General features: G+C 40.1%; 1 protein-coding gene and 1 long non-coding RNA gene across 4 annotated transcripts; one reads left to right on the top strand and one right to left on the bottom strand.

The window, feature by feature from the left end:
• Positions 1–776: 776 nt before the first annotated feature.
• On the bottom strand, positions 777–5,126 carry LOC145720186 (uncharacterized). 3 transcript variants are annotated; one of them, XR_014143000.1, is made up of 4 exons: positions 4,539–5,126; positions 4,218–4,456; positions 3,545–3,627; positions 777–1,264 (listed from the first exon to the last, which is right to left on the bottom strand). It is a non-coding gene; the product is annotated as an uncharacterized LOC145720186 (long non-coding RNA). The 3 variants fall into 3 exon arrangements; XR_014143001.1 differs by having other exon boundaries at positions 4,218–4,406; XR_014143002.1 differs by having other exon boundaries at positions 4,218–4,406; positions 4,880–5,126.
• A 120-nt stretch (positions 5,127–5,246) lies between these two features.
• Positions 5,247–7,418, top strand: LOC102738054 (C-X-C motif chemokine 6). The gene is made up of 4 exons (XM_006729810.3): positions 5,247–5,459; positions 5,613–5,745; positions 5,858–5,941; positions 6,314–7,418. The coding sequence occupies exons 1-4, from the start codon at positions 5,255–5,257 to the stop codon at positions 6,330–6,332; spliced, it is 441 nt and encodes a 146-aa protein (XP_006729873.3). The 5' UTR covers positions 5,247–5,254; the 3' UTR covers positions 6,333–7,418.
• The last annotated feature ends 7,646 nt before the right edge of the window (positions 7,419–15,064 follow it).

Below are 15,064 nucleotides of genomic sequence, written 5' to 3'. Positions count from 1 at the left end.
GCTAACCCATAAGGAGCTGGCTTTTTCCTTTTCTTTTGCATACAAGCAAGTAACTCTATCCTCTACTTAAACTCTTACTGATCAGTAAATTCTTTTACTGATATCTTTGTTGCGCCTAACCTGACAATTGTATGTTTACATCTTTCATTACTGTAATCATATAGCATTTCTTAAAAATAATGTAATATAAATAGAAACTTAGAAGAATATTTAAAAGGCCTAGGTCATATACTTAATCACACAATTAAAGGCCTCTTTGATTTGTTGGAAGAGATCAATTTCAAATAATAGTACCACACCATTAACATTCAATACAGTATGACTTAACCAGAACTTTTCCTTATCATTTATCTCCGACAATCTCTAAGTCCCAGAAAAATTTTATTTGGTTGATACTGTAGTTGTATAATCTTTTTCTTTTAATATCAAATATCCTGCTGGTTTCTGAACATTCTTTTGAATAGTTCAAATTCCAAAGACTGAAAATATCATTTGAACTGTCCCTAAGAATAACCATGAAATAATTTTCAACACGGGGGAAAGCTAATTCAAAATTGAGGAGTTCAAATGATTAATGGCAGCAAACCACCCTAATCTTTTCTCCTTGACTTTAAGGTCCACTTGTAATTCAGAGAACATTGCAAAATAAAAAGTTATCATTATCTGTCATTAAATGTTCATAGACTGTTACTGAACTGGGAATATAAGGAGGCTATGTGAGAAATAGAAGACGTTACCACTGATTTTATTTTTTTAAGTTTTTATTTAAATTCCAGTTAGTTAACATACACTATAATATTAGTTTCAGGTGTACAATATAGTGATTCAACATTTCCATCACCCCTCATTTTAAAGAGTTTATAATTGACTGGAGAGAGACAAATGCAAAATTAAGGAATAAATAAACTCTGTCTCATGAGACAGTTTTCACAAGTACATTAGATATTCAAAGACTGAAGATAAAAAGAATACATAACAATTGGCTTTGCCAGAATAAACCTTCTCCGGGAAGACAGGACCTCACACTGGTCTTGAAGAAAGAGAGGAATTTGGAAAGCAGGTGACAGTTTCAGGCTGGTTAATCTGGAAATCTCTTGGCTGTTTGACATCAGTGTTGCCTCAAAGGCCAGGAATACATAGACTGGGGATTTCAACAGCTTAAAATATGTTTGTTTCTTCAGTTTGTTTTGCAATACAAGTGGTTAACCAGATATGGAGAGCCATGGGGTATTTGCTAGTGACTGTGAAGAATATAGTGTGTAATCTGAAAAACATTAAAATTTTTTTGTGAAAAGAAAAAATAAACAAATGGGATTACGTTAAACTAAAAAGCTTCTGCACAGCAAAAGAAGTCATCATCAACCTACTGGATGGGAGATGATTTTTGCAAATCATATACCTGATAAGCGATTAATATCCAATATATATAAAGAACTCATACAATTCAAAAGCAAACAGAAAACAACCTAATGAAAAAATAGGGAGGGGTTTTGAACAAAGAAGACATACAGATAGCCAATAGACACATGAAAAGATGCTCAACGTCACTCATCATCAGAGAAATGCAAATCAAAACTATAATTAGATATCATCTCACACCTGTTAGAATAGCTATTATCAAAAAGACAAGGAATAACTAGCATTGGAGAGGATGTGGTGAAAAAGGCACACTCATGTATTGTTGGTAGGAATGTAAAATGGTGCAGCCATTATGAAAAACAATATGGCAATTCCTTAAAAAATTAAGAATAGAACTACCATATGATCCGGCTATTCCATTTCTTGGTATTTATCTGAAGAATACAAAAATGCTGATTCAAAGGGATATATACACCCCTAGGTTCATTATTTACAATAGGCAAGAAATGGAAACAGTCTAAACATCCATCAGTGAGTGAATGGATAAAGAAGATGTGGTGTGTGCACATATATATGGAATAATGACGGAATATTACTCAGCTCTAAAAAAGAATGAAGTCTTGCTGTTTGTAACAGCATAGATGAACCTTGGACCTTAAAAGTATTATGCTAAGTAAATTAGGTCAGCCAGAGAACAACAAATACCATATGATTTCACTTATATGTAGAATCTAAAAAAAAAAACTAAACAAATGAACAAACAAAATGAAACAAAAACAAACTCATAGATACAGACAACAGACTGGTGGTTACCAGAGTGGAAGAGAGGAGGGGGTGAGCAAAATGGGTGAAGGGTGTCAATTATATGGTGATGGATGGTATCTAGACTTCTAGTGGTGATCACTTTGTAGTGTACAGATACCGAATTATAATGAATTAAATGTTGTACACCCGGAACTTACATAATATCATGGACCAATTTTACCCAATTAAAAAAATTCTTGTGACAGATTCTCTAGTGCTTCACTTCTAGTCGTTGCTTTTCTACTTAACTCTCTGGCCTTACTGTTATGATTTTTAAAAATTTTATTATTATTATTATTATTATTATTATTATTTGCTTAGCCCAGACCAAATGGATGGTTCTATTTCTGAGAAGCCCAGGGCTTTTGGAAACATTTAAGACTTTAATTCTCAACTTCTTATTTCCTGTGTATCATCCCCTGTCAACAGGAGAAGCTGCTCCTAAGATGAGGATAGGAGAATTTTTCTTATCTGCTTCAAAGAATCGATATGAGGCTCAAAGGATAATGAGCATGAAAGTGTTTCAGAAGCCACAAACCATTAAGAATGTTTTAATTCCTATTACATTAGTCTGTGGTATTATGACTAAAATTCGATTGCTTCTGACAAACAAGTCAGTCTTTCAGGCTATGAGGATGTCAATGTCATTTTGTGGATTGTTTGATTATATTTAGGGACAAAAATAACGCAGTGCCTTTCTCCACTACCTAGACAGAGTGCAGGTAAGGCAAATAGCCTCCCTTTAAAAGAAACAACTACTTTTAAAGAACCCTGCCTCCTATGGTACTTGGTGCTGTCATTCTCAACATCAGGGAGTCTTTGGACCATCCACATTCCTAGCTGTCTTTGCAGAAGGCCCACACCAGTGATGCCTGGACAGGAGCTAGGCATGGGCAGTGGGCCAGAATGATTCCAATGAGAACCCAGGTTAAGTTACACACCGTTTCCTGGTTAGGTTGGGCAACCCAACAGCCTACATCTCCTGGGAACTTTCTATTACCTGCCCACCAGGTGAAGAAAATTTTTTTGCCTTATATTCTGTAAATAATCCATGGCAAATTGATTCAGAATGCAAACCAGTGAAACACGCACATCTATAAGAATGTCAGGAGGAACTGGAAATCATGTCTCATGACCCTTCTCTGATCTTACCATTTAGTGCCAAAATAACCCATAAGTTCATTTATATTTAAATAGGTTATTTGGAACTGATCTAAACACACACACACATACACACCCCTAAATAACCTATGTCATGAAGCTTTTTTTTCAAGGTCTTATTATATTGTGGTTTATTTGCTGCGGTTAAGCTGAATTTAACTGCCCAAGATTTTTAGTCACGTTTTTGAAGTTTTGTTTTATTCACATCAGTGAGGCTTACCTTTTGTCTTTAGATGCATTCTAATCTCTAAAAAGTCAATATAATAAATCTGTAAGCAGGTTGTTTTCCCAGATTACCACTCCCTAGAAGGATGAAGGATTATATTAGCTGAGTCAGGTATGATGCTGATGGTATCAGGAAACTGTGCAGAGCAGAAAACTTCCCATTTAGCTTCCCCAAAAGTGAGGCCAAACCTCCCAGTCTTCGTCAATTTCTCAAGTTTCCTTTCAGACCAAAAGTTCTAAAGGTTTATGAGACCTCCTCCTTGTTCACCAATGGAGGTGATGTTCTGCCAAGGAAGCTATGTGGAGGAGTCAATAAAATTCCCCAGGGTCTTCGGGGACAAGGAAAGCAATTTCTTTCCATGACTGGCTTCCAGTTGCTGTCATGTCTACCCATTGCCTTTGCTGGCCTACTGTGAGGACAAGGGTATTGAGAACAATCCAGAAGAGGATTTAGTTAGAGTTCCATGAACGAAAGCCCATGTGTCATTCCAATATCATACTCATGCCTTCCACAGAGTTAGACATGTGAAAGACCTACCTTTAAAACTTCAGCATTCTATTTCCACAGTTGAGAGAGAGAGAAGAGAGAGGGTGAGGAAGCTGGAAGCTACCTCACCCCTTTTCCAGCTACCTCACCCCTCAACTTCAGGGGGCAGCTCTGAGCTCACCTGGATTCAAACAGACCTGTGGATTAAAGCAGCCACTGATCATGATGCTGAATCACTCCAGAAGCTTGTGGTTCTTCTCTCCCATGAAGTTGAGCGAAACCAGAGTTGGTGCTGTCTTGCTGCCACATGGATTCAAATCCCCACACCAAACTTCCAGAAGAGCTCCTCAAAGTCATCAGCCTCCCACAGCTTGTCAGAATTGGGTCAATTACACACCTGGCCAGAGTCTGGAGCCATCGCTGGAACAGGCTCAGCTGGGACTCCGCTTTAGTCTGCACTCACCGCACCCCAACCTATCCCCTCCCCCCAGAAAAGACCCACCTCTTCCAATTCACCAGTGTATTGAACTGCCGAAAGCAAGTCATCATCTTACAGGGCAATTTGCTTAGTGATTTTTGAAGATTTTGGAAGACCACCCGGACACGCCAATGCTTGCTAAGCTACAAGGACAGCATTTCCAGTTAGCAGAATTGATTTGGGAGTCCCTTCCTGCCACTGGCTTCAAGCGGGAGTAGAGATATTTTCATCAAAGTATCTTGGCCTCTAAAGCTAGCCGAAATCCAAAGAATCAGAAATTAATTCGAGTCAGAAACCTAGAATGACCTGCCTGCAAGCCGAAGAGGAAGGCCTTTCTGTTTACTGCAGTTTTAATCACAGCTTACTTTCCTGAATGATGATGATGATGATGATGATAAATTAGAAAGATCGTTCAGAAATTTTTCTAAAGTCAAACCTGGCAGTTTGGTTCCAGTTTTCCTCCTTAGATGGGAACGAGGGGATTCTCCCAAAGGGCTCCGTCCCCAGGAGAAGCCGGCCTTCGCTAGCCCTGGCTGGCTTAGGGGACGAAATCCCTGCAGCAACCAGCTGAGGAGGAGGCAGCTCCTCCCAATCACCCTCCTCCTCAACTCCCTCTGCTCAGCCCCCCTCCACCCATTGCTCCCCTTCCCGCCCCGCCCCCCTTCATCCAGGGAATTTCCCGAGCATCCCAACGCTTGAGTTTCCTGCCCGGGGGGAAGGGGCCCGTGCCGATAAAAGGGATGCAAAGGACTTGGGGGAAGCCACAGTGCTCAGGAGCTTCAGATCCCGGCTCTTCTCCTGCCTCTAGAACCGCACCCCTCACCACCCTGGTTGCCGCAATGAGCCTCCCGCCCAGCCGCGCCGCCCGCCTCCCTGGCCCCTCGGGCTCGCTGTGCGCGCTGCTTTTGCTGCTGTTGCTGACGCCGCCGGGGCCCCTCGCCAGCGGTGAGAGCGCACAGCACGCGGCAGGCACCCGGGCCGAGCGGCACGCGCAGCCTCGGCGGCGGTCGCGGCGCTGGGAGGTGGCCCGGGCGGGCTTGCGGGGGGAAGAGCTCTCCGCCAACCTGCCCTAGAACGGTGTCTCTCTTTGTCCCGCAGCCGGTCCCATCTCGACCATAGTGAGGGAGCTGCGTTGCATGTGTTTAACCACCACACAGGGGATTCATCCCAGAATGATCACTAAGATTCAGGTGATCGCTGCCGGCCCACAGTGCTCCAGGGTGGAAGTCCTGTAAGTCCTCCTGCGCTGCGGTGTCCACTGTGACCTTGACAAGAGAGAAGTCTCTCAGCCCGAGTCTTGAGCCCCTAGGGCTCAAGGGCTCATCCTCTTTTTGTTTCTGCAGAGCCACCCTGAAGAACAAGAAGGAAGTCTGTCTGGACCCAGAAACCCCAGTGATGAAGAAAGTCATCCAGAAAATTTTGGACAGGTACCCTGCCGCTTTGATCTTTGTGCTTTTTATTCTCTTTTGAGAGTGCAGACTTCTCAAGGTCCTTATTCTCTGCCTGGGATTTGCCTACCACATTCCAGACCACGCTAGAATAAAAGATGGTTCAAGAGAAAGGGGAGAAGTTGTTGTGGAATGTCCTGGGAAGACTCCTAGCACCAATTTCATATGTAATTACCTAAGTGGTTCCATAGAGCTCATTACTGAGATGTATTTTGTTGTTGTTGTTAGTATAGTCCTTGCGTCCACCCTTTGCCTTTTTTCATTGCTCTTAAGCTCTGTGTTTTGAAAACGGGTCTGAGTAGACAGGAATGTAGAAACTTGGTTAAACTAATATGATTCTTTTCTCAACAGCGGAAGAAAAACTGATTAAGAGAAAGGACCATGCACTGGAAAAATCGCCCAGTTCCTTAGCAGAGCAGTTTCCTGAGTGTCTCAGGAACCAGTGAAGACAAGAAGCAAGGACAAGTTTTCTCCAATGAGTTAGGCTTCTTCATAAATTTCCCACTTTGAGAAAAGGATGGTGGGGAGGCACCTATGTTTGTCCCTCAAGCTTAATGCTCAGCTTATGAAGTATTTAACACAGTATTTCCCGCTATTTATTTGCTGTTATTTTATCTGCTGTGCTATTTGAAATCTTTGGCAATTGATTAAATTGTGAGTCAAGAATCAGTGGTCGTTAAGCTTTCAAAGTGACTTGTATTTTTAGAATATATTCCTTACAGTGTTACTGAGAAGGCTGTGGGTTTAATATGTGAATGTTATTTCATTAGAATGCTGTAGGTGGAGGTAAATTTTTATCTTCACGCCTCATGAAATAGGAGATATTTTGGTATCGTTTCTTGGGGAATATGTTAGGTTTCCTTGCTCTTGACTCTGGGATGCTGAGTTATATTGCCTTAAAAAGCTGGTGTAACATGCAGTTATCTGTATAAAATATACTTCCTTATTTAGAATTTTTAAATGTTTAAGTTCTATAAGAACTAATATGTTTTTTTCCTATAATTTTAGACATTTGATGTCTTCTTAGTATGGCATAATGTCATGACTTACTAAATCTTGATTTTATGGTGTGTATTAACCATTTTACTAGGAGTACTATAATTCTAGTCACTAAATATATGTTTTGGACAGATGAAGAAGCTAGGAAATAGGCAAATTCCCTATTTCTAGTTTTTTTTTAATAGAAATGCATTGTTTGCATTTTTTAGGAATAAAAGCAAACTTCACAATGATTTGTACTTGTAAAGTTTTGAAAAGATGTTTGAGCTATTTAAATATAGATTCACATTTAGTTTTCAAAAAGTATACACAGGTTAAGGTTTTGATCATTTTGTGATAAAGAATTATCTATGCATCACACTTACCATGTGAAAGTTACTCTTTATTACGTGTCTCATTGGTTTGTAGCACTACTTTTGTTCTTTGGGAAAAAAAAATAAAAGATTTATAAAATTTATTTATGTTGTTTCTTCCTTCCTATACTGTTACAAAATTTCCATTTATTTTTAATTCCACATTATCTTAAAAATAACTATGCTACTCTCTGGCTAGCAGAGAGGACCCTCATTTCCCAGGGCCATTACATTCGTCCCACCTTTTTCCAAGCTCAGTCCCCTTCTAGCTACTCCTCCAGAGCACCAACAGCCTTCAGGCTGTTTAGAAAACACAAACCCTAACTGGCTCCCTATTTCCTAGATGTGACATCAAAGTTGCAAGGCAGGGCAGGTTAGGTTCTGTCTCATCTGACCCCTGATTGCTGCTTCAACGTCCCTTTCCCCTTGCATCAATGCCGTCAGGAGCTTAGTTCCCTGACTGGGCATGTTCTTTCCGGGGTCCATGCCTTTGCATTTGATGGAGCCTCTACCTGGAAGGGCCTTACCACTTTCTGCCTATAGGAAGAAGCTTATTCATCCTTTAGAACTCAGCTCAAACGGTACTTCTTTCAGGAAATTTTCCTTGGCACTCCCAGAGTAACTCGTTGGTTTCCATTTTGATGTTCTGCTAGCATCTTCTAGATATGTGAATTTCTTTGATTAGCAAATGTATTGCAGGGCTTTTTTGTTTGTAGATTCTTTATTTTACTGAGTTCCCCCAGATCATCAATCATATATCATTCATCTCTGCATCCCCAGTACCCGACACAGATTGGCTTAAGAATTAGTAAAGTATCCCGAACCTCAGGTAATCAGATCGTGTCCTAACATCAGTAACCTGCTCAGTGTGGTGTTGAAGAAATCGTAATTCCTTCACTCTCTTTCTTCTTGTCTACAAGTAATCCAACAAGAGCTTTGGTCTATGCAGTCCCCTCAACCCATAACATCTACACCTCACTTTTATCTGGCTAACTCCATCCTTCCTTCGAGGTCAGTTTACCTGTCACTTAGGGCCTCCACTGGTCCTTACCCTTACCAGGTGAAGGCCTCTTTCACATCCTCTCATAGAACTTTGTTCTTTTCCTTCCTAACATTTTGTCACTGACATGATTACAGAATCTATAGAGACGATATACATGTGATCATTTATTTAGTGTCTATCCAACTTCACTGTAAGCTCCATGAGGTCAAGGATATGTTTATCACATTCATCTCTGTTTCTAGGACACTCTGAGCACATAGTAGGTGCTTAAGCAGAAGTGTGGTCCAGGCTAAACGAGTCCCACTGTCTCTATCAAAACAGCAAGTTCATCTAAACAGCTCATTCTTGGGGCGCCTGGGTGGCTCAGTCGTTAAGCATCTGCCTTCAGCTAGGGTCATGATCCCAGAGTCCTGGGATCGAGCCCCTGCTCGGCGGGGAGCCTGCTTCTCCCTCTCCCACTCCCCCTGCTTGTGTCCCTGCTCTCGGTGTCTCTCTCTCTGTCAAATAAATAAATAAAATCTTAAAAAAAATAAATAGCTCATTCTTAGGAAAAACAAGAAAATGGAAAGAAGGAGACTAATCCAATTGATATGCATATATACTCATACCCCAACTGGATTAATATATATGCTTATATTAACACATGTATTTCTTAGTACAGGCTAATATATTATTAGTATATCTATATCTAACTTAATTCATTCTACATCTTTTCATCTCTTCCCTTATATGTAGAATACCAATTAGATTCATATATGTATTAACATATTATTATTAATTAATATAGTATATTAATTATAGCAATACATTATGATTATATATTAATATATCTATATGACAGAGAAAAGGAAAAAAGACAGGAAGATACAAAGATATGGAAAAGTTCAGAGATGATTTGCTGACAAATTTTTTTAGCAATAGATAAAAGCACAAAATACCCCAAAATTTTTTAAAAAATCATTACACTTCTGGGGTGCCTGGGTGGCTCAGTTGGCTAAGTGTCTGCCTTCAGCTCAGGTCATGATCTCAGGGTCCTGGGATGGAGCCCTGGGTCGTTGGAGCCTGCTTCTCCTTCTGCCTCTGCCTCTGCTCCCCCCTACTTGTGCTCTCTCTCTCTCTCAAATAAATAAATAAAATCTTAAAAAAAATCATTAAGCTACATACTCTCAAACAGTATTTTTTTTTCCCTTTGAACCTATAACCATACACTAATACTAGGGAAACATTAAGAAAGCAAGCCAAATTACCATAGATGTGAGAACTACAAATTTCAGTGTTTTAAACAGTCTCTGATTTGTCATATCAGCCCCAAAATACTCATTGAGTAACTGTGTGACAATAATAACTGAAAGCATATTACATATCCTTTGAATAGGTGAAATGTATGTTCTGTGAAGAAATAAACGTTGCTGATTACTTTTTTCTTTGTCATCATTCTAGATCTTTGTTTTTTCCAGAAGCAAGATTTGTAAGTTTAGCTTGTTTATAGACCATAGAATAAGACCTCATTTGTAATATTCTTGCAATTCCGTTTGTCATGCTCATGCTATAATTGGCTGTTCTATAAAGAAAATAGATTATATCACTGATGTAGATAACCTATACAAGAATCTCAGTGACAGCTACGACTCACTAATCCTACTATTACTATTGATCCTGCCACTAGCAAATTCAAGGACTAACATATCTGGGGAAAATTAACCCACTGAAGTTCTTCTAGGGATATAGCTTATATTTTCCTCATACAAACTCCTAAATATTACACCCCCACTGTTATCCATCTGAAACTCACTGTCAGTTATAAAATCACTGGGACTTGAAAAAGATGTCAGCTAAAATATTTATGTTACTCCCCCAAACCAGACAATTTTCCATGTTTAATTAATGCCCCTCATTTTACCATATTCTCCTGCTTGCCTCTGGGTGTGACACCTTCACATAATCCTTCAATTCCTGAAGTTATGACAAGATCTATGATAAAATCTGACTAGTGGCTTTGTTTTTCTATCATACTTTTAATTCCTGCACAAGGAAAAGAATTGCTGTGGGTAACTCTCATATTGTACATCATAACTTCAAAAGTCCTTCCTGGATGTTACAAATTGAGAAATTTACCACATAGAATGAGCACCTGGGGATTTTGACTTTCCTCCCTGACTGAATCACAGAGGACAAGGAGAGTGCACATGATTCTGACTTTGGCTGATGGTCCTGGTTTGCTTTTAGTCAGCAAAATTAATATTACATTCCCAAAAAGGATTATTCATACTTCAAATATGTGCAGTGAAATAATGACATAGAAAGACCTAAAACTTGGGTGCCTGGGTGGCTCAGTTGGTTAAGTGACTGCCTTCGGCTCAGGTCATGATCCTGGAGTCCCAGGATCGAGTCCCGCATCGGGCTCCCTGCTCGGTGGGGAGTCTGCTTCTCCCTCTGACTCTCCTCCCTCTCATGCTCTCTGTCTCTCATTCTCTCTGTCTCAAATAAATAAATAAAAAAATCTTTAAAAAAAAAAAGAAAGACCTAGAGTTTATGTGTAAAATTTTGTTTTTACAAAGTCTAGAGTTCCATTTTTTTAAATATTGAGAAATGACAAGAACCCCTTCCTCCTCTGAAAAATCCACATTCTTAATAGAGGTGATTCTGCCGCCCCATAAATGTGGGGTGATTGCTTCTGACCCACCTCCAGAATGGACAAAGAGAAAAATGGCTAACTCATTTCTAGCATGAGAGGCATGAGATAGTTCTTTACCCTTCGTGGTACAGTACCAAGTCAGAGTAATTGTGTTTCAGATCTAGTTTTGAGCACTTCTGGCTATTTGACCTTGGCAATTTATTTAACATCTCCATCCCTCAGTTTTCTTGTCTGTAAAATCAGTACAGAAATATCCATCTCACAGGCACTAAGGCCTAATCCTGGAACAAAGTACATATTTGACAAATATTAGTTCCTTTCTCCTCATTCAAATTCAGAAAACTGAGAGCTCCATAGTTTACGTGCCATCATTTTTTCCCCAAACATATCCATATTCTTTCTATCTATGCATGGATGTTTAGTACACCTAAGAATTTGTTTCCACGAGTCTTTTTTAGGAAGCTTCTGGAAACAATGTATTCATATTCTCTATTCTCTGTCATTCATGTGTTAGCATTATTAACATGTATGGTGTGTTTTCCTTCTTATAAATATTCATCCATCAACACCCATTTATTGATAATCCTGTTACATGCTAGACCAAGCCCAGGATCCTTCCAATGTGGAGATGACAAAAGTGAGAAGCTTTCAGACGAAGTTAAGGCCTCTTGATGGCCAATATACTGAGTTCTCTCTGACAAAGCTTTACTTGAAAGCTGAATGAAAAGGGACTAGGTTTTTTTTAAAAAAAGAGAGAAAGAGTCCCTTAGGTGGGATTCCCTAGAATCAAACTCCAAGAGGACATTTGTGTGCAGGAAGTTTACTGAGGAGTGCTCTAAGAATTCCCATCTGTCAGGAAGTAAAGAGAGGGTCGGGTAGAGGGAGAGCCTGCCACTACAGCAGAAGATTCCCCGGGCGGCTCTGCGAAGCTCTGGAGCTGGGGTAGCCTTTCAGAGCCATTCTGAATTGTGGCAAGAGAGCGGATCTCTGTACTCCCCCCACCGACCGGTCACTAGATGAGGGCTATCTCCGGGGGCGGGCACAACTTTGGGCGAGACAGTCCCTTTAGGCCCTGGGCTGTGCCCAGAGAGGACCTTGGGCAGCCATCATTAGCAGCCGAGGGACACTGTTGTGTGCCACCGCCGGAGGAAGGCTCCTGAAAGGGAATGAATCTAGGAGGTGCAGTCGGGTTGCAGGGGCAGGGAGGAGAGGGAAGGGGAGAAAGGAAAAATCACAGAAGAGGAGAGGCAAGGAGGGGAGGAGAGGAGGTGGAAAAGGCGAGGAGGGCGGAGGGGGCCAGGAGGAGAGGGTGTGAGGGGAAGGGAAGGGAGGAGAGTGGAGGGCTTGTGCCTTCACTTTCCTTTTTCTTTTTTCTTCCTTCCCTTCCCTTCCCAACTCTCCTGTCTCCTCACTCCCTCCTTCTCACCTTTCCTCCCTTTCTACCTCCCTTCCGTTCTTGTTCTTCATGTATTCCTGAGAAGTAAAATCATGCTACTGGAGAAGGAGGAGCAGGAGGACGGGCTGCCCCAGCAGGCACCTGGGCTAGCAGCCAGCCCCCGGCCCTCCCAGGTGGGTGAGGCTGTGGTGGGGGTCTCAGCCCCTCCACTGGTGCTCTGACTACACCCGCCTGAGTGAGGTCCAAGTGCCACTCATTAACATATGGAATTATTAGAAATAATAAATTGTTGTTGTAGGCCACTAAATTTGGGATTGGCTTGTTCCACAAGAGTATCATTATGCATTGGATGTTCAGTGGATGGTATTCATCAACATAAAGTTAAAGTGAAAATTCTCAGGCCTGCCGAACTTTGCAGTGAGTGCTTCTGTCTAACAGCACCCAGGAAGACATTTCCCCTGAATTCTTTCACCCTCCCCCCCTTCCTCTCCATTGCCGCCCCCCCCACACACACACACACTTCATCTCTGGGCAGTCTCCAGCCTCAATTGACTTGACTGCCAGAGTAATTAAGGTCTGGATCATTCTTGTCAACTCAGAATTATACAGAAAACGTATTTGGTTTCAGCACATATAGGAAATCTTTTATTGGCTAGAATTTCAATTTATTGCTGAAGGTGCTTTAACAACAAGACCCAAAATTGTATTAGCCCTAAGATTTTCTGTGCCAATTGCTTTTAGGACTAATTTGCAAGTGATAGCTTATTTCCTTCATACTTGGGGGATGTCAGTTCAAAATCTTTTATGTAAGACAGAGTTAATGTATCTTAATTTTCATGGATAATGCTCCTCCAATGCCTCTAGATATTTTCTTTTAAAATAGCTAACAGAAAAAAAAATAAAAAATAAAATAGCTAACAGATAAGTTGTTTTGAGTCTTAGAAAACTTGCTAGTTTCCTGAATGACTCTATGACTCTGCTATTTATACAATGACTTAAAGGAAAAAGAGATAAAGTAACTTACCACAGAATAAAATAAAATGAACAGCATGACAATGTCAGATCAATAAAAAGGCTGTCATTTTAAAACCCAAGAACCCTGACACTAATTTCATAGCATTGATTTAAATATACTATTTTGTATAAGCTGACTTCTTTTAGTTGAATAACTGATTTCAAAGTATCTTTTCTAGTAGTAGCAGATTAGTATTGATGTTCCATTGTTTTGCACAAATATTTGAGGTCTCACTTTTAAAAAAGAAATAGTTAAATGACCAAGTCACACAACGAAGAGAACTTTTAAACACCTGGTACATAGTAGATACTTAATATTTATTGAATCAGCGAAAGCTAGCAAAACATTATTTACCTCAAATGCCAACTAATAGGCTTGTGAAATTTTAATGACTCAAGAAATTTGTTAATGCTTCCTCATGAACCTTGCTGACGATGTGTCTTTTGTCACAAATTTGTTGATTAAGACAATGACGTAATGATACTCTTCTACGTGCCTACCTCTTTCCTGATACTAAGTGAACGAGGAAAGAAAGTTGGATAGTGTATGTATGAGGGAAAAAGTGTCCAGTGAAGTCAATAAATACAGTGAGCAAATATGTGTTGGGGGTTATGATGGATGGAAAAAGAAAGATACTATGATGCTTTAAAAAAAATCTTTGTATCTTGCTCTGGAAATGGTTTTGAGCTTACATTTGAATAAAAATATATCTGACCAGAGAATTAATAACATTTCAGTCTCAGTAATGAGGAAAGACAATAAAGCCATCACTCAGGAAGAACTAGAAAGAAGTTAATTCTCCTTACTCTGTTTCCTACTGATAATCTCTCTGCAATTCACTCCACATCTCAGCTTTTTCTTGATCCTGTTTCTTAGACAATGAATTTCTGAGTTGGGAGAGTTGGAAAATCATTTTAAGATATTCTACTGCTAGACTGGAAGTTACAAGAGGAAAATAAATGGGGTGAGAAAAATAAGAAATACTCTTATAAAACAGGACCTATGAACTTAAGTAGGTATAGTAGTCACTGTTAAACAACAGGGGGCATTGACTTAAAAGTTAAAGCAAGGGACACCTGGGTGGCTCAGGGGTTTAGGCAGCTGCCTTTGGCTCTGGTCATGATCCCGGGGTCCTGGGATCGAGCCCCTCATCAGGCTCCCTGCTCTGTTGGGGAGCCTGCTTCTCCCTCTCCTTCTGCTGCTTCCCTTGCTTGTGTTTGCTCTCTCTCTCTCTGTCAAATAAATAAAATCTTTAAAAAAAATTGGAAAAAATAATTTACTGTATTCATTCTTTTGATAAAAAAAGTAATTTTGTACATTTGAATATTTTGAGTGTTTTTTTCCAGAATTTTAAAGTTATAAAAAGTTGGCAAAAAAAGGGAAGTTTAAATAATAATGTGTAGTATTCGTGCATAGTTTTAATAGGAAGAGAGCTTGTGGCCTGAACTTTATCCTTTATTCCCAGCCTTCTAAATCACCTTTTCTATACCATAGGTACTTGGGACCACATGGAGTTTGGTTTGAGGATTGTGTCTGATTAAAAAGGAAAGAGAAACTTTCCTTCATGTGATACACAGTCATTGACTAATACTGTTTAGGACCCGCTGTATATTGCATTATCCTACACCCCGAAGGATACCTAAAGCATTCAAAGAAACCTAGGGCATGCCTCGACTTTCAAAAGCCAGTTGAGGCAGCAAG

This window comes from Leptonychotes weddellii, chromosome 2 (assembly GCF_054177405.1).
Source record: "Leptonychotes weddellii isolate Sample4059 chromosome 2, ASM5417740v2, whole genome shotgun sequence".
Classification (NCBI taxonomy): Eukaryota; Metazoa; Chordata; class Mammalia; order Carnivora; family Phocidae; genus Leptonychotes; species Leptonychotes weddellii.
The sequence above is the reverse complement of the archived record's forward strand: the minus strand, read 5'-3'. Positions and strand labels throughout refer to the sequence as shown.